The sequence below is a fragment of the Hydra vulgaris genome, chromosome 12 (assembly GCF_038396675.1).
Source record: "Hydra vulgaris chromosome 12, alternate assembly HydraT2T_AEP".
Lineage (NCBI taxonomy): Eukaryota > Metazoa > Cnidaria > Hydrozoa > Anthoathecata > Hydridae > Hydra > Hydra vulgaris.
In genome coordinates, this window is record NC_088931.1 from 54,050,001 (window position 1) to 54,077,549 (window position 27,549).

Genomic DNA, 27,549 nt, shown 5'->3' on the forward strand with positions numbered 1-27,549 from the left:
TCAAACTGAAGCTCCATGTTTTCCTTCACAAAAAAACTTTTAATGTTAGTCTTAAAAATTAAACTCACAATTTTCTATTTTCAATACAAAGTATGCATACATTTAAAAAAATGTTACCTTTCGCACTTCAATGATCTCCTTTTGAAAAACTTCTTCTCGTTGAATGAGAGAAGAATTCTTATGAAAGATTTTGAAGATTAAATTTTTGAATTATAATAATAATTTAAAAAAAAAATCTAATCACTTTAATAAGAAATATGAAAAAGAATTTACAACACCTGATCAAGTCTTTGTTCTAAATCTCGTAAAGATTTCTTAAGTTGATTGTTAATGAGATGCAGCTCCTGAATGAGATAAAGTAGTAATTAGTAAATAGTAGCAGATTTTAAAGTGAAGCTTCAGATTTGAGCATTTTTTCTAGAAATCATTAAATTTAGGCATTTTTTTTCTAAACTTACTAAATCTTATGAAAACAAAAATCTTATCAAAAAAAATTTGTCTTAAAATTGTTTGTAAATGATCACAAATTTTTTTGTAATTAATCAAAATTTTTTTGTAATTTATTGTAACTGATCAAAATTTTAAATAATATTTAGTTACTGATCACAAGTTTATCATAACCTTTCATACAAAATAAATAAAAAAATTAAAAAAAAAAAAAAAAATTATGCATACAATACAAAATAGTGTTGATACAATACAAAATAATGAAGAAATGAAAAATACTTCATAAAACTGACTGATAAATGAAAAAAACTTGCCTTCCTAAATCAGCTTACTGATATAAACAAGTTACAGAAAAATTTTAATTGCAAACAATATAATGGTTATTTGATTGTTTAAATTAGTCAAAAGCTAATTACATTGAATATTTAGTTGTTTACATTAGTTGACAACTAATTATATTGATTATTTTGATTGTTTAAAAAAGTTGAAAATTATATTGCATATGATCATATTTCAAATAAATAATGTAATTACAGACAAAATTTTATTTTACTGTAGCAATAGTTCAATAATTGAAGCTCTACTGGTATTGTTTGAGAAATGTGTATGCAACATATACATAAAATAAATGCATGTTGTAAGGTTGCACCTCTTTCTATCTTCTACAAAGACTTTAATAAATGTTGCTCAAGTGAGCTATTATCATTTGTTCAAACCAATCAAAACTCAACCTCACACTTATATTTTACAAAGTTGAATCCCTTTACTGTAACAATTCTCTCATGCTTTAGAAAAATTTTTACAACTTTTGTTTTATTGGTTCTTTACTTTTTGTTAACTCCCAATTTATATAGTGGTAAACTGCAGCCTTGATGGAAAGTAAATGAGTTTTTTTTTTTTTTTAAATAATACTAAGTTACATGAACACTATAGTCAAAAAGTTCATTAAACTAAGGTAGAGAAATATTAGATAGTCAAAAAGTTTATTTAACACAGAAAGGTTTTCAAAAAAAAAATACTTTAACTTCTCTTTGATTGTCAAAGTTGACTTTCTTGTATAACTCATTATTCTAAATAAAAGAAAATATGTAGAAAATATATAGAAAAACTACAGTTAAATAAAAATGATTACAGTTTAAAATCTTACCTCATTCTCAAGCTCAAATATTTTTGTTTTAAGATCAGCAACAGTATGCTCATGATGTAGATCAACTCCAATTGGTTGTAATTCATTTCGTGAAAAACTACAAAAACAAAAAATTATATATCTTCTTTATTATATATGTGTGTGTATATATTGAGATGTGAGTTGTAGAGAAATAGTTTTCCTGTTTTCGAAAAGTAAGTAAGTCTGTATGTTGCACAAAATATTAATAAAGGCAGACAAAACATCTAATTTGTAAAAATTATCTGAAAATAAATACAAATAATTCTAACAAACGCAATCACTTCTATCTACAAAAAATATAAGAACTAAAAGATTAAATAAATAAGGAAGGAAAAAACATTTAAATCCATCATGAAGCGTATAACATTTTAAAAAAAGGCATTGTTTATTTAATTGACAAATTTTTTTTTCTATGCAATTGCGTTGTTTGATTTTATATTTTAATTTTTTATAAAGCTACCTCCAAACAGTTACCTAGGTGTTTACCAACTTGAATGTACATGTGGCGCTTTTTATGCAAGTGAAACCAATAGTGAATCATTACTAGGTTGCCATTATCCCGGTTTAGAATTTTATTTTTTGGATAGCAAAATTGAAATCTGTCTATGTCAATAGCCTCTCAGATTTTTCTAGTATAATTACTTGGAATGACTGAAAGTGTTTTGGGATTATTACAATTAATTGTACATTTGTAATGTTGTGCATGTTCAAAAATTTCAGCTATTCATGTTACTATTTTTTTTTTTGATTTTACCTACATAATAAGCACTACATGTACATTCAAGTTGGTAAATATTTGGGTAACTGTTTGGAGATAGCTTAGATTTATTTTGGCACAATATGTTAAGTAGAGATCTTCCATAACAAAAAACTTTTTTAATGCCAACTTTTCGTAACTATTGTCTAAGAATAAGACTTAATTTAGGAACCCACAAAAGTATTATGGTATTATTTATGTCAATTTGTTGACAGTTTTTTTGGGTTGGGATGGTTTTTAATGTTTAACATGTAAGAAGAATGTTTTTTAATGTTTAACATAATGTCTAGAAGTTGTTGCCAAGAATATCTATTTTCTATAAAAATATTAATTAGGAACTCAATTTCTTAAATAGAGGGCTCAATGTTCGTAAAAGAACAGCGCAATTATAAACTAGTAGAAAATCACTTTTCAAACTTTTTTTTATTTTACACCATGTTTCATCTGTAAAGACTGATCAGGAAGGAATTTCAAATTAATAAAACTTCAATTTAAACCAAAAATTAAATTAAATTATTTTTCAATGAATAAGTGAAACTATTAGTTTCCATTTTTACACAGAATGTTAAAATATTAAAATATTGTATTACTTTGTAGAATACATTTAAAGGAGTCTAATATATATACAAATAATTTTAAATATATTCTACAAAATAATACGAAATCAATTTTGTAGAATACATTTAAAATTATTTGTATATATATTAGGCTCCTTATTAACATTTGTTTAGCACTCTTAATTGTATTTTAACATTTTGTGTAAAAATGGAAATTAATAATTTCACTTACTCATTGAAAAAAGTTATACTATTCCTTTGATTAAAAAAGCTGAGCATTTTATTAAAAGAATTCATTGGAAAGCAAATTTTTTTTGAAAACTGAAAACAAACACAGATGATGTATTTAATAATAACCAAGATAATTATGGATTTAAAACAAAAATACTCCACCTTTTATACCTGATTTGGAAAATTTTGAAAATGACCTATTGCACTTAATTAAAACGATAAAGTTTTAGTCTATAAATAATTACTGATATACAGTATGTGCCAAAATTATCACCATGTTTGAACAAAGAAATATTTTATATTTTTTTTAATAGAAAAGCTGTGAAGAAAAATGAAATTTTAGTTTTATTAATTAAATTTAAGACTTAGATAACTGAAAATATTGCTTTTTATTAAATTTAGAGGATATTGAATTTTTTTAAATTTTTATGTGAAGAGCTAATGGTGACAATTTTGTCGCAAATGAAAGCAAATAACATATTGTAGTAAATTAATACCAAGTGTATTCTCCCTTAGATTTAATTACAGCCTGAATTCTTTCAGGAACACTAGCAGCCAATTTGCAGCATTCCTTGGGTGTAATTGAGTACCAAACCTCTTGTACACGAGCCCAAACTTCATCCTTATTCTTAGGTGGAGTAGGAAAGTTGTAGACCCGTCATTTAACTATTGCCCATAAATTTTTGAGTGGGTTAAGATCAGGGCTTTGTGCTGGCCAGTCAATAACTTTCAATTTCTTCTTGTGAAGGAATTTAATGGTCTTATCAGCCTTATGCTTGGGTTGTTGTCTTGCATGAACATCGTGTTACGTACAGTTCTGCCCCATTTTCAAAGGGACTTGAAATATCTGACCTTAAGGATGTTGATATAGTCATCAGTGTTCATTATTCATTAATTTTCACTAATTCACCGACTCCACAAGCACAGAAACATCCCCAAAACAAGAGTTTTCCTCCGCCATATTTAATGGTTGATGTAAAATCTCGAGCACTTAATGGTGAATTAGGCTTTCTCCAAGTATATCTTATACCATCTGATCCAAACATATTAGTTTTACTTTCATCTGTCCGAATCCAGTCATAAAAGTCATCAAAAGTCATGTGTGCATGAAGTTTAGCATAATTAAAACGAGCTTGGCAGTGACAAGAAACTAACAATGGCTTCTTGGTCTTTCTTCTGGATCGAAAACCAATTCTTTTGAGCTCTCTATTGACTGTCCGCGCTGAAGCATGAGTCCCATAGCTGTTATTCATTAAATTAGTAACATCCTTTGCAGTTTTAGACTCTCCAGAAGCAATTAAATGAGCAATTGTTCTTTGGTCTCTTGGTGTAAACATTTTCTTTCTACCACTTTTAGGCTTATTTACTTCTAAACTATTGCGCAATTTGATTTTATATATGAGATTATGAGACTTTGCGAACTCAGCAGCGACTTCATGATAAGATTGTCCGAATTTAAGCCTTTCCACAATATTTTTTTCTAGTTCAAGATTTATTTTCCTCATGATGATAATAACAATACTTTTTTTATGCTTTGTAAACAAAATCAAACTTTAAATGGTATTTAGTTGTTAAAAATCTGTGAAAAGTTGATAGCTCAATCATTTTAGTCATAAGGCTATTAGTTTATGTTGTATGCCTAATTAACTGTGGACAAATATGTTAATTGCTTTCATTCGTGACAAAATTGTCACCATTAGCTTTTCACATAAAAATTAAAAAAAAAAATCAATATCTTCTAAATTTAACAAAAAGCAATATTTTTAGTTAGCTAAGTCTTAAATTTAATTAATAAAACTAAAATTTCATATTTCTTCACAGCTTTTCTATTAAAATATATATAAAATATTGTTTCGTTCAAACATGGTGACAATTTTGGCACATACTGTAAATAAAGAATTTCAAAAAGAACTAAAGTTAGATGAAAAAAAAAATCAAACCCTAATATTTTGGTTTTTGCTGATAAAACAAAAACATTTACCAACGCGCAACAGAATAGTATGATAAAATTTTATGCGACAATATTACTAGCTCTTATAAGAAAGCCCCTAAATATTTGAAAAATGCAATTAATTTAGAAGTCCAAAGTATCGCTAAAAAAACAAACCTTGAAAACAGAATTAAATCAAAGCCCCTGCCCAGGATTTTGTAATATTTAAAGATCATAAACCAAAATTTTGAAACAAACTTCCTTGTAGGTTATTGGTTCCCTCTAAAAGTGAGATTGGACATTGAAGCAAATTTAAATTGGACAAAATTAGTAATATTCTAAGAAATAAATTAAATTTAAAGTAATAGAAAAATACCACTGATGTTATAAATTGGTTCTCCATAATCAAAGATAAAAATGACTGTACATTTATTCAATTTGACATTAATGATTTTTACACCTCAATGACTGCAGATATTTTAGATAAAACAATTGAATTTGCAAAAAATCCACACAGTTATTCCAGAAGAGACAATTTGTATAATAAAACATTGCAGAAAAACCTTATTTTATTTTAATAAGGAAACATGAAAAAAGAAAAACATACATGACTGCTTTGATGTAACAATGGGTAGTTATGATGGAGCAGAAGCTTGTAAATTTGTTGGACTATATACTTTAGATTTATAAAATAATCAATATTAATGATTTCAGCCTTTATCATGATGATGGTCTAATAGTAATGCATAAAAATCTAATCCACAGTTCAATAAAATTAGAAAAGATATTATACACGGACACTGCGCAGAGAAACAAGTCGAAATGAGTATTTCAAAAAACCAAATGATGAATTATTGTATGATAATATTAACTCAAATCATCCACCCCAAGTTCTAAAACAAATCCCAATTTCAATTAATAACAGACTAAACCAAAACTCCTCTGATGAAAATATATTCAATTCCTCTAAACGAATTTTCAAAGATGCTTTTAAAAAAAGTGAATTTCAAAATTTTGAACTAAAATTTGACCCTGAAAAAAGAATACAAAAAAACCAAAATAGGACTAGAAATGTAATTTGGTTCAACCCCCCATATAGCAAAATTGTTTCTACTAACATAGAAAAAGTGTTTTTAAAGTTGGTTGATAAACACTTCCCATCCTCTAAAAAATTACATAAATAATAAATAATACATAAAATCTAATAAATTACATAAATTTTTTAATTGAAATACAATTAAAGTTTAAAAAAAACCCTAAATGAAAAAACAACAGAATATTGCAATTGTAAACATAAAAACAATTGTCCAATGAATTAAAAGATAACAGGAATTAAAAGATAAAAATACTGATGATTTTATATAGAATATTAAAATGAAAATTAATTTAAAAAAATAAAATTGAAGTGTTATTAATTTGAACATTCCTTCCTAACAAGTCTTTATAGGTGCAACACAGTGTAAAATGAAAAAGTTTGATAAGTGATTTTATATATATATATATATATATATATATATATATATATATATATATATATATATATATATATATATATATATATGATTTAAATGTTGACATCTTGTATGAGAATATATATATATAAACTAATTTAAAACATGAGATAATATGAATTTTCTTAATACTAAATAATTTATTTGAAATTTTTGCCGGATTATAGGCACCGGCATCATCAGCATATAATATAATATAATTACAAAATTTGTGACCGTTAAATAACAACAACAAATTTTTAAATTTTGACGTCACCTTTATAATGGCTTCTTTTACGTAAGTATGAAAAAAATGAAGTCCAAAAATTTGTTTTAACATATTGTCCATTGTCCAAATTCATACCACCGTACATTGGAGAACATTGATGTTTTTGTATCTCCAAGGCTTCACACACTTTTCTTTCAAATTTTTTATCCTCAACTTTAATTTAATTTACCAATTGGATTGTCTTTTATGGTTGTTTTGAACCTTTTTTACAATACCATGAGGAAAAGGCAATAAAAATGGCAATGACAATGATTCCTTCAATTGATATTAAATCCTTTTATAGATATGTAGATGATAGCCACGCTAGATTTTCTAATTAAAAGCAAGTGGAACAGTTCCAAACAATCCTTAATAGACAATATCCTTCTTTAGAATATACTATTGAAGTTGAAAACAAAAATAAGATACTTAACTTTTTGGATATAACTGTTATTAATAACACACATGGAAAATATGAGTTCAAGGTTTACAGGAAAGATGTTATAACTAATATCCAAATCAAACCTCATTCTAATCACGATCCCAAAATTTTCAAAGCAAAATTCAACGGATATATACACAGAGCCTACTCAATATGCAGCGAAAACCATTTAAAAAATGAGATAAATTTTTTAATTCAAGTGTTTACTGAAAATGGGTACGATGAAAAAATGCTTAAAGATATTTCTTATCACGTTTGAAAAAAACATTTAGCAAATAAAAATGAAATTACATCAAACACTAATAACCTTCCTACAATTTCTTTACCATGGATACCAATAATATCTCCCAGACCTAGAAGAATATTCAGAAAAGCTGGTTACAGAACTGTTTTTAAGTCAAATGCTAACCTAAAAACACTATTAACGTCTAGAAATAAATCAAAATTACCACGCAACAGCCAACCTGGAACCTATTTAATTAAGTGCAAATGCTCCAAAGTGTATGTCGGTGAATCAAAACTTCAAATAAGAACAAGGGTTCAACAACACCAAAAACTTTTGACTGAAGGCAAGTTAAACCAGTCGGCATTAGCTTTGCATAAAGTAAATTGCGATAAGGATATTGAATGGGATAGGGCAGAAACACTTAAAGTTGAGGATAAAAAATTTGAAAGAAAAGTGTGTGAAGCCTTGGAGATACAAAAACATCAATGTTCTCCAATGTACGGTGGTATGAATTTGGACAATTCATTTTTTTCATACTTACGTAAAAGAAGTCATTATAAAGGCGACGTCAAAATTTAAAAAATATTGTTGTTATTTAACGGTCACAAACTTTATAATTATATTATATTATATGCTGATGATGCCGGTGCCTATAATCCAGCGAAAATTTCAAATAAATTATTTAGCATTGAGAGAATTCGTATTATCTGATATTTTAAATTAGTTTATGTATATATACTCTCATACAAGATGTTAACATTTAAATCATATGTTAGTTTGATAACTACTTTTTAAAAAGATAAAAATTTATTTATGAAAACCAGTTTAGTCACATTTAAAGCCCAAATATATTTTTTGATAAGGTCTAAAAGTAAAGTTATGCATAGAAATGGGTTAAAAGCAGAAAGTGAAGCAACAAGTGAGAAATAAAAGATATGAAAGATGGCTCTACAATCAGTAATAGAAAAATAGCAAGAAGATCAAGAATTTCAACAATGATTGGCAGAAATACTTTAAAAATATTTTTAATGACAGGTAGCATCCTAAATCATGCAGGATTTGGAAGTTACAAAAACAACTATAAAGCACAAAAACTTATGTATGTTTCAATCCAAGATTAATCTATTGTGAGCTGACCAACATTTAATTAAAACGATGAAAAATTTCTTTCTTCAAATACAGTTTTTTACTTGGAAAAAACATGTTGCTGTTAGAAAACCTGACAAAAAAGACAAATGAAAAGCTGATTGCCAGAGAGAGGTGGAGAGCTGCATGGTTTTATCAGTAAGCATGGTGATTGATAAAAGCAAATAGTGGCAGTTTAAACAAGATGTAGATATTTATTGCCCTGGCCATCTCAATCACCAGATTTGAATCCAATAGAAACTATTTGGGCTTGGATAAACAAAGAATTAGTCAAGGTCTGAATCAATTTAACAATCTTGTTAAATTGATTTTAGAAAATATGAGTAATTTGCAAAAAAGCATGTGAGGAATTTTTTAATTAACAGTTTAGATATTATTTTTGACGCAGTTTAGATATTATTAAAATAATAATTTATAAAAAATAATTTTTTTTTTGTATTACTATTACTTTTAATTCAAAATTACAAGAAAAACTTGTTCTTTATTATAAAGAAATAAATCAACTTATAGAATTGAAAAATATTTTCAAAAACCAATAAAATTTAAATTAAAAACTTCAAAGTACCTTTTTAATCGAGATTGTAGATATGATTTTTCTTTTTCTATTCTGGTAATTGAATCTCTTAACATGTTGATTGTTTTTTCAGAGCGTGATGCTTCTTCTGTTCGTTCTTTTAATTTTAAATTTAGTGCTTCAATTTTTTTTTGCCATTTTTTACTTTCTTCCCAGCGTATAACTTGCTCTTTTGTCTAGGTTAAAAGTTGTGGGAGTACAAACAAAACAATTTTTTAACTCTTTTAAAATTTTGACAATGATTGATTGAGCTATATTTGATGAAACATAAAATAATTTGAAATTTTGATGAAAAAATAACTTAAAAGTTAGATAAATAGTTTAACAGCAAACTGTTTTAGTTGTGTATCTGTTTAGATAGCAGTGTCTAGGCTAAAAGCATCTTTTGTACAAAGGTTCTTAAAATTAAACTGACTACTGGTAGCACCCTGCCTAATTTATTTCTCTTTGCACTAACTTTGTTTGCCAAAAATTTGTGTTTCAAAGTTTTAGGGTTTAGCAAGGAATAAGATTTAAAATGACACAGTTATAGAAATCATCTCATACAGACAAATTTTTTGATTTCTATCCCATCCCATTAGGTTTTACCTGTTCCACATACCTATTTCACCAGCATCTTCACCAAGTTTGTCCCTATTATTTTATCATAGTCATAGAATCTAACTAATCTGGAAACACAGCCATTTTCTTATAATACTCAAGTTCCTCTCTATACTAGCGTTCAGCCTATTTTAGAGTGCATCAAATTGTAAACATTGTATTTCGCTATAGTTAAGTTGCATATATTCTGGGATAAATATTGAAATGGTAGGAGCAAATTGTGTTTGTTTTGGTTATTCAATTTCAAGTTATTATTTTGGATTGCATATATATTTTTTATTCCGAATAAAAATGACGAAATAGCATAAAATAAAGACATCAACTGTTGATAAATGCAGTTATGTGACAGAGTTTGTAGTGGTATGAATATGCATATTCAAGCCATATAGTTTATTCATATAACCATATAAGTTATATGATATATGAAAATATGTTATAGATGCAAACATCTGTATAACTAGATGGATGTATATGGGTATAAATGCTTAGTATCATATAGTCTGAGTACATTTATTTAAAATGTTAGCTAATAGAGCTTAATAAACTCTATATTCTATATAAAGTTTACTTAGCTGGATTAGTTGATAATTTATATATCACTCTTTACATTATGTTGGTATCTTTTCTAGAAACAAGAAAAGTTCAGGTACAATTTTATCATTTTATATTGTTTAAAAGCATTTATTCCTGGAAAACACTCTAAAAAATTAGAAATTTCTACCTTAAGGTATGATACGTGGTATTCCCTTAATATGGCATAATTTTCTACCTTAGAAAATTATAACTTAATTATTACCAAAATTATATTAAAAATAATGATTTGTTGTAAAATTTTCTACTTTAAATGCATAATTTTGTTAAAAAAAATTACACTTTTAAAGGTATAATTGTTTACCTTAGAAGGTAGAAAATTTTACCTTACTAAAGGTATATCAAATATTCTACCCTACAGTAAAACTTTTACCTTTTTTGCAAGTGCAATACTAACAATAAATTATTTTTAATGAATACTTTAAAAATAGCTCGTATATCAAAACTATTAAACTAAAATTCAAAAGCTTGTATATAATTTTTTGTTTTTATTATGCCGTATAGCAATTTATATAATAGCAAATAAAAAAATTATACTTGATGCAGAAAAGATGAGACAAAAGTCTGCTACCAAATATTGCATCACTAACATACATAAATCAAACAAAATTGAATTAAAAAAAAAGTACAGTGTATTATAAGAAGATTACAGAATTCTATTTAAAAATCATTGTGTATTGAATTAAGTTACAGAATTCTATTTCTAATCTTGAGTTTAAGTTTAAGCTTTAATATATTACCTACTTTGTTGAATGCAGAAAAGTAATATCTCAAAATCTAAGGTTATCTTTAACTAAAATAAGATATCCCATGTTTATTGTCTAGTTTCAAAGTCAACTGCAGTTTATGATGATAAACTTAACTAATCTAGCTGACTTTCACAACTGGCGCCACTGCATGATAAACGTTTATTTTACTTTAAAAAGCAATAGAAATTTGTAAACTGAACTTCTTAAAAGTTGTTGCTTGTAACTTGTGATGATGTTTCTGCAAATTGCAAGTTGTTGAAAAAGTATTTTAAATGATTCATTTAGACCTAATCCACTTAATCACATTAAAATAAGACAACTTGTTACTGTCTTATTTAAATATGATTTATCCATTTTAAAACATACAGAAAAAAAAGATATATGTATGGATGGTATGTTTATACTTTGGACCATATTGCTTATATATTTTAAGAAGACAGAGAATGTGGCTTTTGTATTTTACCTTAACTTACTTTTAAGCATATAAAGTTGACACAATATTTATTAAGATAAGTAATAAGTTTTTGCTGTATTAAAAATTTTATTACTCTATGGAATAGCTTATTTGAAAATTATTTTCAACACCAACAATCACTTAGTGCTTGCAAGGATAACCCATCTTTTAATGACTTTGGCTTCAATAATAACAAAATAAAAAAACTAAAAAATATTTTTAGTAGCTGGAAATGTAATGTATTTAGCTAAACGGGTAATATAAAGTGGTAGTAATATAGTATTAAGTCATGCCAAAACAAAACAAAAAAGATGTTATAACATCTTATTATATATATATATATACATATACATATATATATATATATATATATATATATATATATATATATATATATATATATATATATATATATATATATAAATCTAATATATTAGATTTGTTCAAAACTAAACAATTTTTTTATAAAATATATGTAAAATAGTAGTGTTGTCATTAATATTTTAAAATTAAAAAGGCAATTGTATTATTTTTATTATTTAATCTTGTATTGTTATTTTATTATAAAGCTACTACACCATAAAACTATTAAATATACATAAAGTACTTATTTTACTACTCCAGGAGCTAATTATATATCAATAATATTTAAAAAAAATATGTGGCTATGAAAATAGCAATTTTAGTAGGTTCAAGTTATCTCACTTTCACTTTAATATTCTTGTTCCAAAAGAGAGGGTTTTTTTAAATTGATATTCTTTATATGTCAATTTAGTTTTACTTTTTTAAATCTTGAAAGCTTTCAGCTTATCTTTTGCAATGTAAAATCTACAAACCTGTATATAAAGTGTTAGACAATCATGCATATTTAGCAGCAAGCAAATACGATAAAGATTGCTCATGATACAACTTAGACATATTAGAACTAAAACCAATTATAAAATTAGAGGTACCAAAAACATTCCCACTAAGTCATAATAGAATGTTTTGTTTAGTAATCTAGTGGGGTACATGCTTAAACGTAATAATATCATTGATGAAAAAAAGTAAACAAAGACAAGATTACATATATTTTATAATGTATTTCAAAACATGAAAGAAAAGTACAATTTTGGCTAAGTTTTAAAAAGAAATTGTTGTTTCAGAAAATATTATGTAGAATCAGTGGTAAAAATTTTCAGCATTTCCATAGAATGAATCAGTTACATTTTTACCAGAAATTTATAAGCTGTAGTGACTTCTTCTTGAAATACTTCCAATATTTATACTTGATTTTAAATTTTTAAATTCAGCTTATAGCAGAGTACCATTTATCTGAAGCAAGCTTTTCTGCAATCTGGATTAAATAATTGTAAAACCTAATAGGATTGAAAATATTCTTTGCTTTCTTTTATTCTTTACTTAATTGTTTATCAGTAATCTTGTCCTTGTGTTTGGCGTTGAGGTGACGAGCGATATAAATCGTTCCTTGTGATATATATCAAGTATTTCATTGTTTCTTGCAAAACAAACACATAAAAATTCTTTCTTCACTTTGGTTAGGATAAATTAAATTACGTAGCCTAATATTTGAACTAAAATTGAGGTCTCCAATAAATTGTAACTTAATAGCAGCTTTCTTCACTTTGGTTAGGATAAATTAAATTACGTAGCCTAATATTTGAACTAAGATTGAGGTCTCCAATAAATTGTAACTTAATAGCAGCTTTCTTCACTTTGGTTAGGATAAATTAAATTACGTAGCCTAATATTTGAACTAAAATTGAGGTCTCCAATAAATTGTAACTTAATAGCAGCTTTCTTCACTTTGGTTAGGATAAATTAAATTACGTAGCCTAATACTTGAACTAAAATTGAGGTCTCCAATAAATTGTAACTTAATAGCAGCTTTCTTCACTTTGGTTAGGATAAATTAAATTACGTAGCCTAATATTTGAACTAAAATTGAGGTCTCCAATAAATTGTAACTTAATAGCAGCTAAAACAGCATTAAATTCATTCAAATTTTCAAAGTCTGCGCCATAAAATGTCATTTAAAAAATATTTGATGCACTGAGAGTGCATCTGTTCGTCACCCCATAAAGTTCAAGTTAATTTAAGAAATCTTTAGAGCACGGCTTGCATTTCCACACTAGTTAAATTTTATGACTATGATTTTATTAACTGTTATTAAAAAACTGATGGCGCTAGTCCAGAGTTAAAGTTTTTTACATAATAATACTTATGCAGTTCTCTACAAAAATGTTATAACACTGCTTCAGCAAATTGTACTGGGGTTGGAATATTTGCAAATGTCCTATTATTTAAAAAAATAAAAATTGCCATTAGAATCACCTCAGGGATTCCTTTAGACTTGTTACTGTTACCACAGTATTAACGGATGCATTTTTACTACAGTATTCTCATAATTTTTTTCCTAATTCCATAGAAACTGCCTCAGTAACTGTTGCATTATACATTATCATGTCACTCTCTACTTAGGAAGAAAAATTTAAAAAGCTGAAAACTTTATAAACTTCAGAACAAAAAGTACTGCATAATTTTTTAAAATTGTTTCACCTCAACTTGGCTACGGTAACCGCAGTTGAGGAGGTTACTCAAACTTTTTTAAACAGTTGTTACAACCATCTCTCAACCATTTAGTTTCACACTACAAGCTGGGCAAATAAAGCCACTCCACAAAAAAACATGTTGACAAAGAAATTTATCAGCTAAATGTAAACTATTAAGATATAATAATTTATTTAAATAAGATTTTTTTTACCTCCTTAACTGGCCTTTCATCCAGATCCGTCATATCTACTGGTTGAGATGATACTTGAGAAGCTTTGGGAGTAGGAAGTTCAATTAAAACAGGTTTATTTGTTACATATTTCACCTAATAATTTGAAACAATTTTCTTTACAATATTAAAAATTATCAATGACTAAAAGCTATAAATTAAACATATGATTGATAAATCATACTTTGTTGGTATTGTTTATTATCATGCTAAGCTTGATATTACAAGATCGTTATATATTATAAAAAATATGTCATCTTTTTAAATAAAACCGAAATAAAGCCAAATTTGATTACTAATATTAAATGAATTTGAACTCATTAAAATTATGCAAAAATAATTTTAAAAAGTTTAATAAAACCTAATAAAAATAAAATAGAAAGAAATTGAAAATAATATGATTAATACCTTTTCTTTTTCAAGCCTAGCTTTTTCATATTTCTCTAAAGCTTTTTTTTTTTCTTTCAATTCATTAGTCATTTCTTTGAGGGCATTGTCTTTTTTCTGTATATCCTTTAAATTTAAGAAAGCGTATAATTAAAAACTGTGAACAGCCACGAAAAAAAACTCTGTTACCATAATAAATAGAAAAATGTTTGAGAAGTTTTACTTTCTTCATTAAATCTACTTCACAAATTTTCAATGCATCTTCTTCCTTTTTCTGTTTTAACTCAGTTTTAAGAATTTTTATTTTGTTCTGCAAATCTTCAATTTTTGAATTTAGTTGCGTAGTTTCCTTATCAATCAATTGTTGAACATTTATTTCTCCTTCTACCTTTTTAGCATATGCCTAAAATATATTTTTATGTCAGAGTTAGCAGAATAACAGAAATACAACAATATAGCAGAGTTGGCAATATAGCAAAAATACAACAATATTATAGCAGAGTTAGCAGTATAACAAAAACACAACAATATAGCAGAATTAGCAGTATAACAAAAAATACAATACAGCAGAGTTAGCAGTATAACAAAAAATACAACAATACAGCAGAGTTAGCAGTATAACAAAAAATACAATATAGCACAGTTAGCAGTATAACAAAAAATACAACAATACAGCAGAGTTAGCAGTATAACAAAAATACAACAATACAGCAGAGTTAGCAGTATAACAAAAAATACAATATAGCACAGTTAGCAGTATAACAAAAAATACAATATAGCACAGTTAGCAGTATAACAAAAAATACAACAATACAGCAGTTAGCATTATAACAAAAATACAACAATACAGCAGAGTTAGCAGTATAACAAAAAATACAATACAGCAGAGTTAGCAGTATAACAAAAATACAACAATACAGCAGAGTTAGCAGTATAACAAAAAATACAATATAGCAGAGTTAGCAGAATAACAGAAATACAACAATATAGCAGAGTTAGCAGTATAACAAAAAATATAACAAAATAGCAGTTGGCAACATAACAATAAATTAAAAATTTCATCCTAATCCCCATTGGAAATTAATTTTCAGTCAATTAAAAAATTAAATAAAAATTAGTTTTCAATTGATTAAAATATACACTCAAAGGTACTGCAATAATATTAAAAAAATCATTTTTAAGGTTAAAATCATTATTAACATAAATTACAATTTCAGGTTTTATTTTTGAATTTAACAGTTTGGACATTTCCTGGTGCCTACAAGGTGTGTGTTCCTTAACTGGCTGGTTTTAAAAAAAAAAAGTTTTTGCTGGCAGCACACTTTAAAAAATGCATATAAAGTAAAAAAACAGTGAACATGCATATATATATATGTATTTTTTTTTTTTTTTTTTAGTAAGGGAAATATCAATCCTTCAAAATAAAATTAAAAAATATGAAAATTTAAAAAATTTATTTTTATTGCTATTATCATAGAATTCTTTTTTTATCATAAAATCTTTGAAGCATTTTCAAAGTGTTAACTAATTTTCGAACCATCTTTAAAAAAAAATGTTTTTACCTGAACATTTTCTTCAGCTGTAGTTACCATGTCTGCTCTGAGCTCAACAAGAACCTGGCTTAATGTCTATAAAATGATAAAGCTCAATTTAAAAAACAACAATAAAATTTTTAAAAGTTAAAATATTAAAAGCAAAGTTTTTAAAAGTTAAAATATTATCTTTTTGTTTGAAATGTTTAAATACTTGACACATTTTAAATAAAGTTATAATAAAAAAAATAGTAAAGATTGTTTCTGTTTCTAGCTTTTTTTGTTTCATCATTTAGACGATATTTTATTAGCTTATGTTTCATCATTTAGACAACATTTTATTAGCTTATGTTTCATCATTTAGACAACATTTTATTAGCTTATGTTTCATCATTTAGACATCTTTTTATTAGCTGCATGCACTAGTCTGTCTTCATTAGCCTTAATTTCTCAAATAATGTTAGGGTCTAACTAATAAGGAAAAAAAATAATATATTTTCCAAAAATATCTTAGCAAAATCAATATTTAAACCTTTTTAAAAAAGTGCGAAGTATTTTATATGCTTATTTTACAATGTTGCTTTGGAAATACTAGCATGGTGTGAAACTGTTTTGGAAATACTAGCATGGTGTGTAACTGTTTTGGAAATACAAGCATGGTGTGAAGCTGTTTTGGAAACACAAGCATGGTGTGAAACTGTTTTGGAAATACTAGCATGGCGTGAAACTGTTTTGGAAATACTAGCATGGTGTGAAACTGTTTTGGAAACACAAGCATGGTGTGAAACTGTTTTGGAAATACTAGCATGGTGTGAAACTGTTTTGGAAATACTAGCATGGTGTGAAACTGTTTTGGAAATACAAGCATGGTGTGAAACTGTTTTGGAAACACAAGCATGGTGTGAAACTGTTTTGGAAACACAAGCATGGTGTGAAACTGTTTTGGAAATACTAGCATGGTGTGAAACTGTTTTGGAAACACAAACATGGTGTAAAACTGATTTAAAAAAAAAGGATTGCACTTTAATCTAAATGAGTTTTTTTAGTTCACATTTTCTCCTGGTTTAATTTTAGTTTAAGTTAAAAATAAATTTAAAATTGCAAATTTGCATTATTGTCAACTATTGCTATGAAATATTAAAAAAAATACTTTAAGTTCTGTATCTTTTTTTGCAAGTTGATTTCTAAGGCGTTCCACCAAACTTTTCATTTTCTTTGATGATTCTACCTCTACTTTCACACCTTCTAGTTCTTCATTGAATACTTCTATCTACATCATTAAATGATTTTTAAAATATTTTCAAAAAGTTCATTTTAAATAAACCTATGTAAAAATACTCTTACAAGCATTTATACACATATACACACACATAAACACAGACAAACACACATACACATTCATACTCACATAAGTATAAAGACATTTGCATGCTTAGCCTAGTATAAAATGTCATTGATGACAATAACTGAAATAACCATTGAAAGGAGTTTTAAGACTATATCGCTTGAAAGATTTGAGTATGAACAGGCAGTTAATACATATGCTAAAGACTTATTATGCCAAAAAAAAGTGTTTTTTTGTTGTTGTTTTCTTTTAAAAAGTGTCTGGATTTAGGACTTGGATTTAAGTCTAAAATTTAAAGAAACTATTAAAATTTATTTTGAAAAAGTTTAAATTTAATATGAGCTGAAAAATTTAGTGCAAAACATTCTTTTTTTACTTTTTTTAAAAAAAGCAAAGCTTATCTCAACAAACAAGAGTAAAAAAAACATTGTTTTCGTAATCTTTTTAATGTTTACCTTTAAATAACTTTGGGTAAAAAAAATGTTTTTATGACACATTAATACTTTGTGAACTTAGTTTTTTACATCTCACATATCTCAATCTTTATTGTTCTTTTTGTCCAAAAATCTTCCAAAAAAAAAATGCAATATTTACCATAAAATGATGAGATATGGTGCTATATTTATATATAAATGCACAAATGTAATAATAACAAATTGATTTGAAAAATGAGTAAACAGAAATTCAAAAATTAAAAAATAAATAAATGAAAGATTGAAATCTCATTAAACACATGGTATCCATGGTAATAATTAGAGTATAAATATAAACTAAATGTAAAAGTTTTAACTGCTTTTGTTTTTTCCTAAGATATATATAAAGATATTTTAGATATCTTAGCATAAAAGAAAGATTATTTAGAAGTTAAACATTTTTATTATTTTATCTATTTTAAGTAAAAATAAAAAAGTTTTAAAGAAAATTTAAAATAAAGAATGCCTTTTTTTGAATGATCAATAAAAATGAGTTTTTATTTTATAAAATATAACAACCAGCAACCACGTACCTCCAAATCTTTTTCTCGAATAATGATCTTATTATCTTCAATCTCTTTTTTCAATCTAAAAACCTCCTCAGCATATTCTTGACTCTCCCTAAAATATTTAGAGAAAAATAAAAAAATATAATTATCATGTACAAAAAATAGTTAAAGAAATATTTGTTTACTTTTCAGATTGTTCTTTTTGTTTCGTTAAACTTTCTTCGCACTCTTCTTTTATTTGTTTTACTTGGAGTAAGCAATTACGATACCTTTCAGATGCAGTTCCTAATGCAACATCTTGTTCTTTAACTATTTCTTCAAGTTCAGAAAGACGAACAAGCTAAATAGTTATTGCCAACAGTATTTAATATGTATGATGTATGTTTATATATATATATATATATATATATATATATATATATATATATATATATATATATATATATATATATATATATGTACATATATATATATATATATATATATATATATATATATATATATATATATATATATATATATATATGTATATATACATATACATATACATATACATATACATATATATATATATATATATATATATATATATATATATATATATATAAAATTATATATACCTGCTGTGTAGTAGCCACAATAGGCTGTGGCACATTAATATAATCTTCGTGCATTTTCTTAATCTTTTTAATATGTTCATCAATTTCTAGTTGGAGACGTTCTTGCAAAACTCTCATTTCCTGGCGATGAGCGTCAGTTAAAGTGCGAACTTCCTTTGATGCACACAAAAAAATTTACTTAATTTTTTTAATTTTGAAAAAAAAAACATAAACTGTAAACAAATACAAACCTCTCTTGATTGATTAAGCATGTTTTGATATTTAACAAGACTCTCATCTTTCTTTGCAAGCATTAACTAAGTTTAATAAACAAATTTTAAATACAAGTAAACATAAAAAACCAATTGTAAATAAAAAGCTAACTAATTTTAATTTTATTTATTTAAAATGTCATAAATAAATAAATTTACTTTCAACTAATCTAAAATATTAATTTATTATAACAAAAAATACAGAAGTGTTAGAACCTTCAAGCTGTCAATGGTTGCTTGGGCTACTCTCACAGCAAGTTGAACTTCTCTATTTTCCATAGGATTTATATCTGCTTCAAAAAATTTGACTTCTCTATCGTTTATAGGTAAGCGAATCCGAAGCTCGTTGATTATCTAATATAACATAAATTATTTCAGATAACTTTTTTCAAATAAATTTGTTGCCATTGCTAACCAAGTAAACAAGTATAAGTTATTTAAAAAAAATTTCAATTAATAAATTTACTTCATCAAAAGGAACCACCATCAAGGAGAATCCCTTTGACAAATATTTGATATTATTTATTTAGGTATTTGATTTTATTTTATGTATTTTGAAAGTCATAAATTCTATTTATACTTTACACATATTATTTATCTATTTAGAATTTATTTTACAACTTTATATTATTATACCTTATCTTTTTGTAGCAAAACGCTTTCAGCTTTACGGACCTTTTCTTCAGCAACTTGCAACTTCTAAATAAAGTATACAAAAATAAACGAAATTGAATTTTAAAAATAAAAAACAATAAATAGTAAAAGTAGTGACCTCAGTAAGTTTCATGATTTCAGCTTTTGTAACTATGATTGTATTTATGTGCTCCTGTATTTTTCCAATGGCAATGTTTAATTGATTAGCTATTGGAAGTGAATCGTTTGGAATGGATCCAGTAGCCTCTTCAAACTAAAAATACATTGATCTAAACAGATATATCTCAGTGATATAAAATGATTTAAAAAATCAACATTAAAACAATAAAATTAAGAAAATAAGTATGAAAAAACCTTTTTTGCAGCATCCATAATTCCTTGTTGTTGTTTTTCCAACATGAAAATTTTTCGCTCTAGCTCAACTTCATGTTGTTCCCATAACAACTGTCTGTCATCATACTCCTTTTTGAATAAAAACATACAAATTTGGTATAAAAGTATACACTATCAAATAACATTTTTTTAAAAAGAGCAATTTAGAAAATACCTTCGACTGTTTTACTGATAATTCTTCTAAAAGTGCAATTGAGCTTTCATTTTTTGACCTTATTCGTTCCAAGTATATCACCTAAAACACTTGAAAACTAAATAAACTTTTTTTTCATTTGAAAAAACAATAAAATTTTAAAAAATAACCTTTTCCTGAAGTTGTATAATTTGATGTTTAAGCTTCATATCATCAAGCTTAATTTCACTCATCCTGTTGTGCCATTCCATGACCTAAAACCATAAAAACTCTAGTATAAATTCCATGACCTAAAACCATAAAAACTGTAGTATAAATACTTTGTTGTACATAAACGATCTGAAGTGTTGTAGAAAAAAACTTACTCTACAAACACTAACCTTTTTTGCACCTTGGCCATCTTTTAAAGTACTAACTAATTCTTCAAGACCCTCAAGTTTTAACTTTAGTTCTGAAGCTAAAATTTCAGCAGAGGAACGCTTGTTGTAAGCCTAAAGAAAATATTGCTGAAAATTGTTATGTCTTTAGAGTGATCAAAGTAAGCTGTAAAAGTTAATAAATAACAAATGTACAATTGATCCACATGCCATTCTATAATAATATTGTTTTGTGCGTGTAATGTAAAAAATATTAATTTGGATTTATGAGATTTCGATTATAGGCTGAAGATAAATTGAAATCAGATTTAAAAAAAATTCCCACCACCCTTCTTATTAAGATCCATCCTTTTAATTAGATCTGAACATAAATTCCCACACCTTTTCTTTTTTACACACCACCCCTTGTATTAAGCACTAGAGAGTAATAATTCAAAACTTTAGATGGTTTAAGTAATACATTTAAAAAATCTTTGTTGATTGTTTGAAAATACAGATTATCATGTTAAGTTATTTTTAAAATGTTTCATAGGTGTTATATATTTTTGTTAAACATCAAAATCTTAAAAAATGGCCAACATATGTCATTTAATATCATAGTACAACATATTTGCAATTGCTTTTTATATCATAAACTATGTTGCAATTGTTTCATTTGATTATTTTATAATTGATTTTATTAATTCATATTTTGCAATATTACTTACCAGCTCCAGTTATATTACTTACCAGCTCCAGTTCTTTTTCTAACTCAATCTTTTTCTCTTGCATAGATTGCAGTGTCTCTGAAAATCTCTCTTGGTTTGCGATAGGCAATGCACCACTATATTGTCTTCTCAGGTCTTGTACCATCTTTTTAAGAAACATGGTTTTAGATCTGGCCTCAGAGCGTATATGAAAAATTGTTTCATTTTGATCAGATAGTAAGTTTTGGAGCTTAATAAGTTCAGTTTCTTTTGCACTAAGCTGTAAAAAATAATAATAATAATAGAAATCAATTTTAGTGTTAAGTTTAAGCAAAATTTTAAATAAACTTCATATAAAACATAACAATAGAAAACCTTGGTTGAAACCAATTGAAGTTTGTGAACAGCAGTTGCTTCACTCACTTGCAGTGCAATAATCTGGTGATGTAATTTTGCTAAAAAATTTTGAAATAAATAAGTTAAATAAATTTCAAAAACTCAAAATTAAAAAAAAAACAAAGCTAAAACTTTTTAGTTTTAGGGACAAACTATTATTTCAGTACCAACCCCCTCTTCCTCACCATGCCATGTTTAATTAAAATAAAATAAAAAAGTTATTATATAGATTTAATAAAATGCTTAATAAGGTTGCTTGTGCTGTTATGTATGATTAAGTCTAAAATTGTTGAATAATTAAACAAGTATTAAACAATAAATAAGCAAGAGAGAATTAAATACACTGCAATATGTAAAGGTTACACCGTTCATAGCAATTTTGAAAATAAATTTTCCTTGAATATTCCCTGATTTTCTCCTGTTTTTAAGTATTTATTCCTTGAGTTTAGGTGGTGAAAAGTATATGATTTTCCCTGATAATGATGAATGATTTACTTTGCAAACAAGATACTTTTGCAACCAGAGCTTTAAGCAAATCATTGTTTTACAAATCACAAGTCTCTGTCAAGTCATTCCAATTAAGTCTAAGTCAAGTCCCAATACAAGCAAAGTCAGTTTAATTCAATACTCAAATCAAGTCTCAAGTCCCTAACTCCTGATTCAATAAGCAAAAAAATCATAATGTTTTAATAACTAAATCTCATTTCATATATAAAACATATTGAAACCTATTTTCAAATAACTGTATACATTATATTTAAACTAAATATATTTTTAGGATTCATTACATATACAAAAAATCAAACTTTAAAGGTTGTCAGATATCGAAACCTAATGACGACGCATTAAAATGTTTAAAAAAAAAGAAGATAAAAACTAGGCTGCACTATCAAAAAAAAAAAATTAAGAAAAAAATGCTTTTACATCTTTTTGCTCCAAAACTTTTTGCCTTAACATCCCACAAATGCCAAAATGCAATATGCTAAATGGATGTAAAAAAATTTGGCTTTCTATTGCAGCAGATGTTTACTAAATTTCCTTTTCTAAACAATTTTCGAGCTTGAATATGAGACATGTACCTTGACTTGTTTAAGTTTAAGTCAAAGTACAAGTATTGTCACTCATTGATGCCAATAACTTGTGACTCAAATGGTGCCGATGAATTGTAGCACCAAAGTTGAAGTCCACTTACAAGTCTTTATTATGTCAAATTATATCAACTCCAAATAAACTTGGTTATTGCAAAATAACTTCATGTTGAATATAAAACTATTTATATATATTTATATATTCAGCTTAACTTATTTTTAAAATATTCCCTGAATTTTCCCTGATTTTAAGGACTTTCAGAAAAACTTCCCTAACTTTTTCAGGATTTCACTGTTTTTTTTAATTTTCAAAACATTCCCCTGGTTTTCCAGGTTTTCCGTGAGTGCTATGAACCCTCTGTTACTGTAGATACACATATAACTAAAATATTGTTAATTACTCAAAAATTACTTAAAAGATATTTATTATTTTTTTATACAATCAAACTAATTGAATTATTTGCGTCAATAATGTTTTTTTAAGCTTTGATAGAAACCAAATACTTCTGCTTAACATCATCTGCTGGATCCTGTTTTGAGTTGTTTTTTTGGAGCTGTTATCAATTTGTAAAAATCTTTTTTATCTGAAGTTCTGAAATTTCTTATTTTTCAATAAGATTTCTTTTATAATTGACAAATAAATTTAATCAAATCACTGCTTAGGACAATGTGGAGGATTTGCTTTCTTAGGTACAAATTCAATGCCATTTTGTTCATACCATTCTAGAGACCTCTTGGAGCAAATAATAGATTTTGCTCTATATTTATCTTTAAATCCCTTCTTTTTTCCATTTGCAGCATCTCTTTTAATAGATGGAGTCAGTTTATATTGCCAGTTAAAATGCCAACTAAAAACTCTTTTTTAGTTGACATTTCAACTAGAAAAACTTTTTTACAACTTTATATTTGTTTACATTCATTTTAATCCAATAACAATGATAACCAATACTTATTATCTTAAAAATCAAACAATAACACATTAGCTTCCATGTGCAAAAAAATTAAAAAATGTGTTAAATAGTTTTTAAGTAATTAACAATTAAAAGGTGTGAAATTTCATAATATACACATGTAAATATTTACAGTAAAAACATTTTTAAAATTTGAGTAAGACTATAAAAGTGAAAAAACAAAGTTTCAATTTGCATTATTACTTGAAAAATAAAAATATTCTAACTCTTATTAAGTATCATTGTGTTAAAAATGTTTTAGCATTAACTAAAAAATAATACAAGTTTCATAGCTTCCACAAAAATATGATTTAGGTGTTAGGTATTTTGTATTTTGTATTAGTATTTTGTTTCATATTTAAGTATTTAATGTCATATTAACAAATATGAGATAATTGAATTAAAAGTTTTTCTTTTGAAACATCTAGTCCAAATAATTCATTTAATATAGCAATATAGTCTATAATTTAAGTATAGGCTATAGTAAAAGTGTTATTTTATTTTTTTCTTCATTTTTCTATAAGTTTAACTTCAATTTTTTTTTAAATTGTTGTTTTACCCCTCTAGCAACCCTTTAGCTTTAAACCACAAACCTTAACAAACAAGACTGTTACACAAAGAAACATAAAACAGTACTTCCAGAGACATCGCAGGTTTAACAAATCATATCTCTTGCTTACAAAGAAAGTCGTTAATCACTAGACCTCTACCAATTGTTGAACTATTTCTAATAATTACCAGAAAAGTAATTGAGTTATGTGATAGCTGTATTGTTTTTTAATGTAATAAAACAGATAATCTAAAAAATTTTGAAGTTATATGAAGTCATATGTTTTTAAAGAACAGAGCAATAATAAATCGGCAAAAAACACTTATCTAATTTTTTTCTTCAACAAGTTGTTTTGCCATCAGGAGGTTCATCAGGAAGCTTCCTGATGAACCTACTGATGGGAAAACAACTTGTTGAAGAAAAAAACTAGATAAGTATTTTTTGTTAATTTATATATATATATATATATATATTTTGTAATAAAATCCTTTTTTTCAATCATCACACTCTCCTCTTGAAAATCCATTCACAAAATTTGAAAATAGTTTACAAATAAAATGCTTTGTTTATATGAATTAAACAAACTAACTATTATCTGTCAAGTGTTTCAAAATTCAAAAGTTTTATGTTGGAACCTAATCTGTAATCACCCAATTTCCATTCTTTTGGTTTTCTCTTCCCAATCAGTTTTTGCATCACCCATGACTGCTATAAAACCCCCAATTAAATATAAAAAATATAACTTTTTTGTGATTAGAATCTTTTTTGATTATAATCTTTTGTGATTAGAATCGTTTTTAGTTCCTTTTATCCTTGATTGGGTAAATCAAATTGTGAAATTTTAATTATTATATAAAAAAAAAAAAAATTGTGAAATTTAATAATGGTCTAGATTAATTTTATCTCTTATATATAAGTTATACTTTAGTTTAGTGCCACAGTTTTTATAAACATTCACTTAAGAATTTCTGCATTACAAGTGCAATTAATGTTCAGGGGAGTTAAAGTGTTGCAATCAATAATGATTGTCCAAATAGAATTATAAATATCATTAATAATTATCTAAAGGAAAATCTTGAAATGATTAAATTGTTAATAATTATCCAAAAGAGAACTGTTTAAAACTTAAACTGTTTAATCTGAATAAAATGAACACATAGGCCTTGTTAAGAAGCATTACGCAGCTCGCAATTAATGATAATTAATTCTAATCATCATTACCTTAAAATAACTATGAACAACTAATAAATTGTAATTAATGAAGTTAAGCTAATTTTATACCATAAACTATACTCTTTTGTATAAAAGAGTATAGTTTATGGTATAAAATTTTGTAGTGTCAAAAAGACAGATGGGTCCAAAAAAGTGACTCTAAACAAAAAGAAATAACTTTAGAAAAGTCTATATGTGAAAAAGACCTAGGTATTAATTTCTCAACCAATCTTAAATGGAAACAACACGCAATTAGCTCTATGTCTAAAACAAATCAAGCACTTGGTATGATAAAGTGCACATTAAATCATATTGATAAACAGGTGTTTAAAGATTTTTATACTACACTTGTCCATCCACAATTTTAATACCATTTCTCTGTATGGTCTTCTTACCCTAAAGGAGATGCATCTATATTGGAATGAGTACAGAAACAAGCCACTATGTTAATTCCGTCTTTAAAAAACATGACATATGAAGAAAGACTCAAGTTTAAATTTAACAAAACTTTCAATTTGGCGTTAAAACTAGATTCAGACATGTGGACACAACTTTAAATACCAAGCTTTTTTACTAAAATTTTTTTTACTAAATTTACTAAAAGCGCCCTAATTGAGCACCAACCACATGGAATAAATTACCATTGGAAGTAGTAAATTCTCATAGCTTAAATCAGTTTAAATACAAACTTGACTAACACCTACAGAAGAACTATAAATAAAGCAACTTATTTTGCGAATGGCTGTTTCAGTGTGTAAATCACACTAGTTGGATTAATACAGTCACAGCTTTACTTCAAAACAATACAAAACAAAATAAAATATATTATATTATCAACATATACGTAAACATAAACATTATTATCAACATAAACTTCAACTAATTATCTTAAACATTTAAAAATATGATAGCAGGAATTTAATTTTGAATATTTTTTCTAAAATATAAATTGATTTTTATCATTTATTACTATTTTATATTTATTATTAGTGAAACTTAGTTGAAAGTAAAACTTAGTTGAGAGTGAAACCTGATTCTAAAACCATCACTGTGCTACTAATGTCATCACAAGAATATTTTCCATGAAAAATAGTTCCAAAGAAAAAAAAAGAAAAAATTTTGCAAATATTCTATGATTAAAAGATTAATGACAGATGACAGATTTGTTTTCTGGAAATATTATCATTAATGACTGCAATTAACTGCAACTGTGAATTTTTATTATATAAAACTAAATATAATTTTAAAAATTAAAAATTTAAATTTTTGTTTTGGAGTGTAAAATAGTAAAATTTAGAATAATTTAATTTCAAAAGAAATAGTTATAATAAAAGAAATTTTTTTTTTATTATCTGTAATCATCTTGTTAACTTCTATCATCTTCTTTATCATCTTCTATTATCTTATTAACTAATCTTCTTATCATTTCCTAATTAATTCATTAATTAAAATGTCTCTTCATCATAGATTAATATATGTGAAAGCAAATAATAGACATAACAAGATATATGTGAAAGCAAATAATCGACATAACAAGATATATGTGAAAGCAAATAATAGACATAACTAGATATATGTGAA

The 27,549-nt window shown here is 25.8% G+C and overlaps 1 protein-coding gene across 1 annotated transcript in view; it reads right to left on the reverse strand.

Moving 5' to 3' along the window:
* Positions 1–27,549, reverse strand: part of LOC100199520 (centrosomal protein of 290 kDa) — a 116,932-nt gene that overhangs the window by 27,831 nt on the left and 61,552 nt on the right. Inside the window, exons 36-59 of the mRNA XM_065813716.1 lie at positions 22,148–22,227; positions 21,816–22,052; positions 21,090–21,200; positions 20,880–20,963; positions 20,731–20,811; positions 20,538–20,645; positions 20,302–20,436; positions 20,166–20,228; positions 19,746–19,883; positions 19,509–19,574; positions 19,279–19,431; positions 18,844–18,998; positions 18,683–18,770; positions 17,482–17,601; positions 16,362–16,427; positions 15,023–15,202; positions 14,821–14,925; positions 14,395–14,508; positions 9,228–9,412; positions 1,595–1,691; positions 1,467–1,517; positions 279–344; positions 118–177; positions 1–23 (exon numbers count right to left, since the gene is read on the reverse strand). The exon at positions 1–23 is cut by the window's left edge and continues 37 nt beyond it. Coding sequence (XP_065669788.1) covers positions 1–23; positions 118–177; positions 279–344; positions 1,467–1,517; positions 1,595–1,691; positions 9,228–9,412; positions 14,395–14,508; positions 14,821–14,925; positions 15,023–15,202; positions 16,362–16,427; positions 17,482–17,601; positions 18,683–18,770; positions 18,844–18,998; positions 19,279–19,431; positions 19,509–19,574; positions 19,746–19,883; positions 20,166–20,228; positions 20,302–20,436; positions 20,538–20,645; positions 20,731–20,811; positions 20,880–20,963; positions 21,090–21,200; positions 21,816–22,052; positions 22,148–22,227 — 2,566 coding nt within the window. The remainder of the gene's footprint in view (positions 24–117; positions 178–278; positions 345–1,466; positions 1,518–1,594; positions 1,692–9,227; positions 9,413–14,394; positions 14,509–14,820; positions 14,926–15,022; positions 15,203–16,361; positions 16,428–17,481; positions 17,602–18,682; positions 18,771–18,843; positions 18,999–19,278; positions 19,432–19,508; positions 19,575–19,745; positions 19,884–20,165; positions 20,229–20,301; positions 20,437–20,537; positions 20,646–20,730; positions 20,812–20,879; positions 20,964–21,089; positions 21,201–21,815; positions 22,053–22,147; positions 22,228–27,549) is intronic.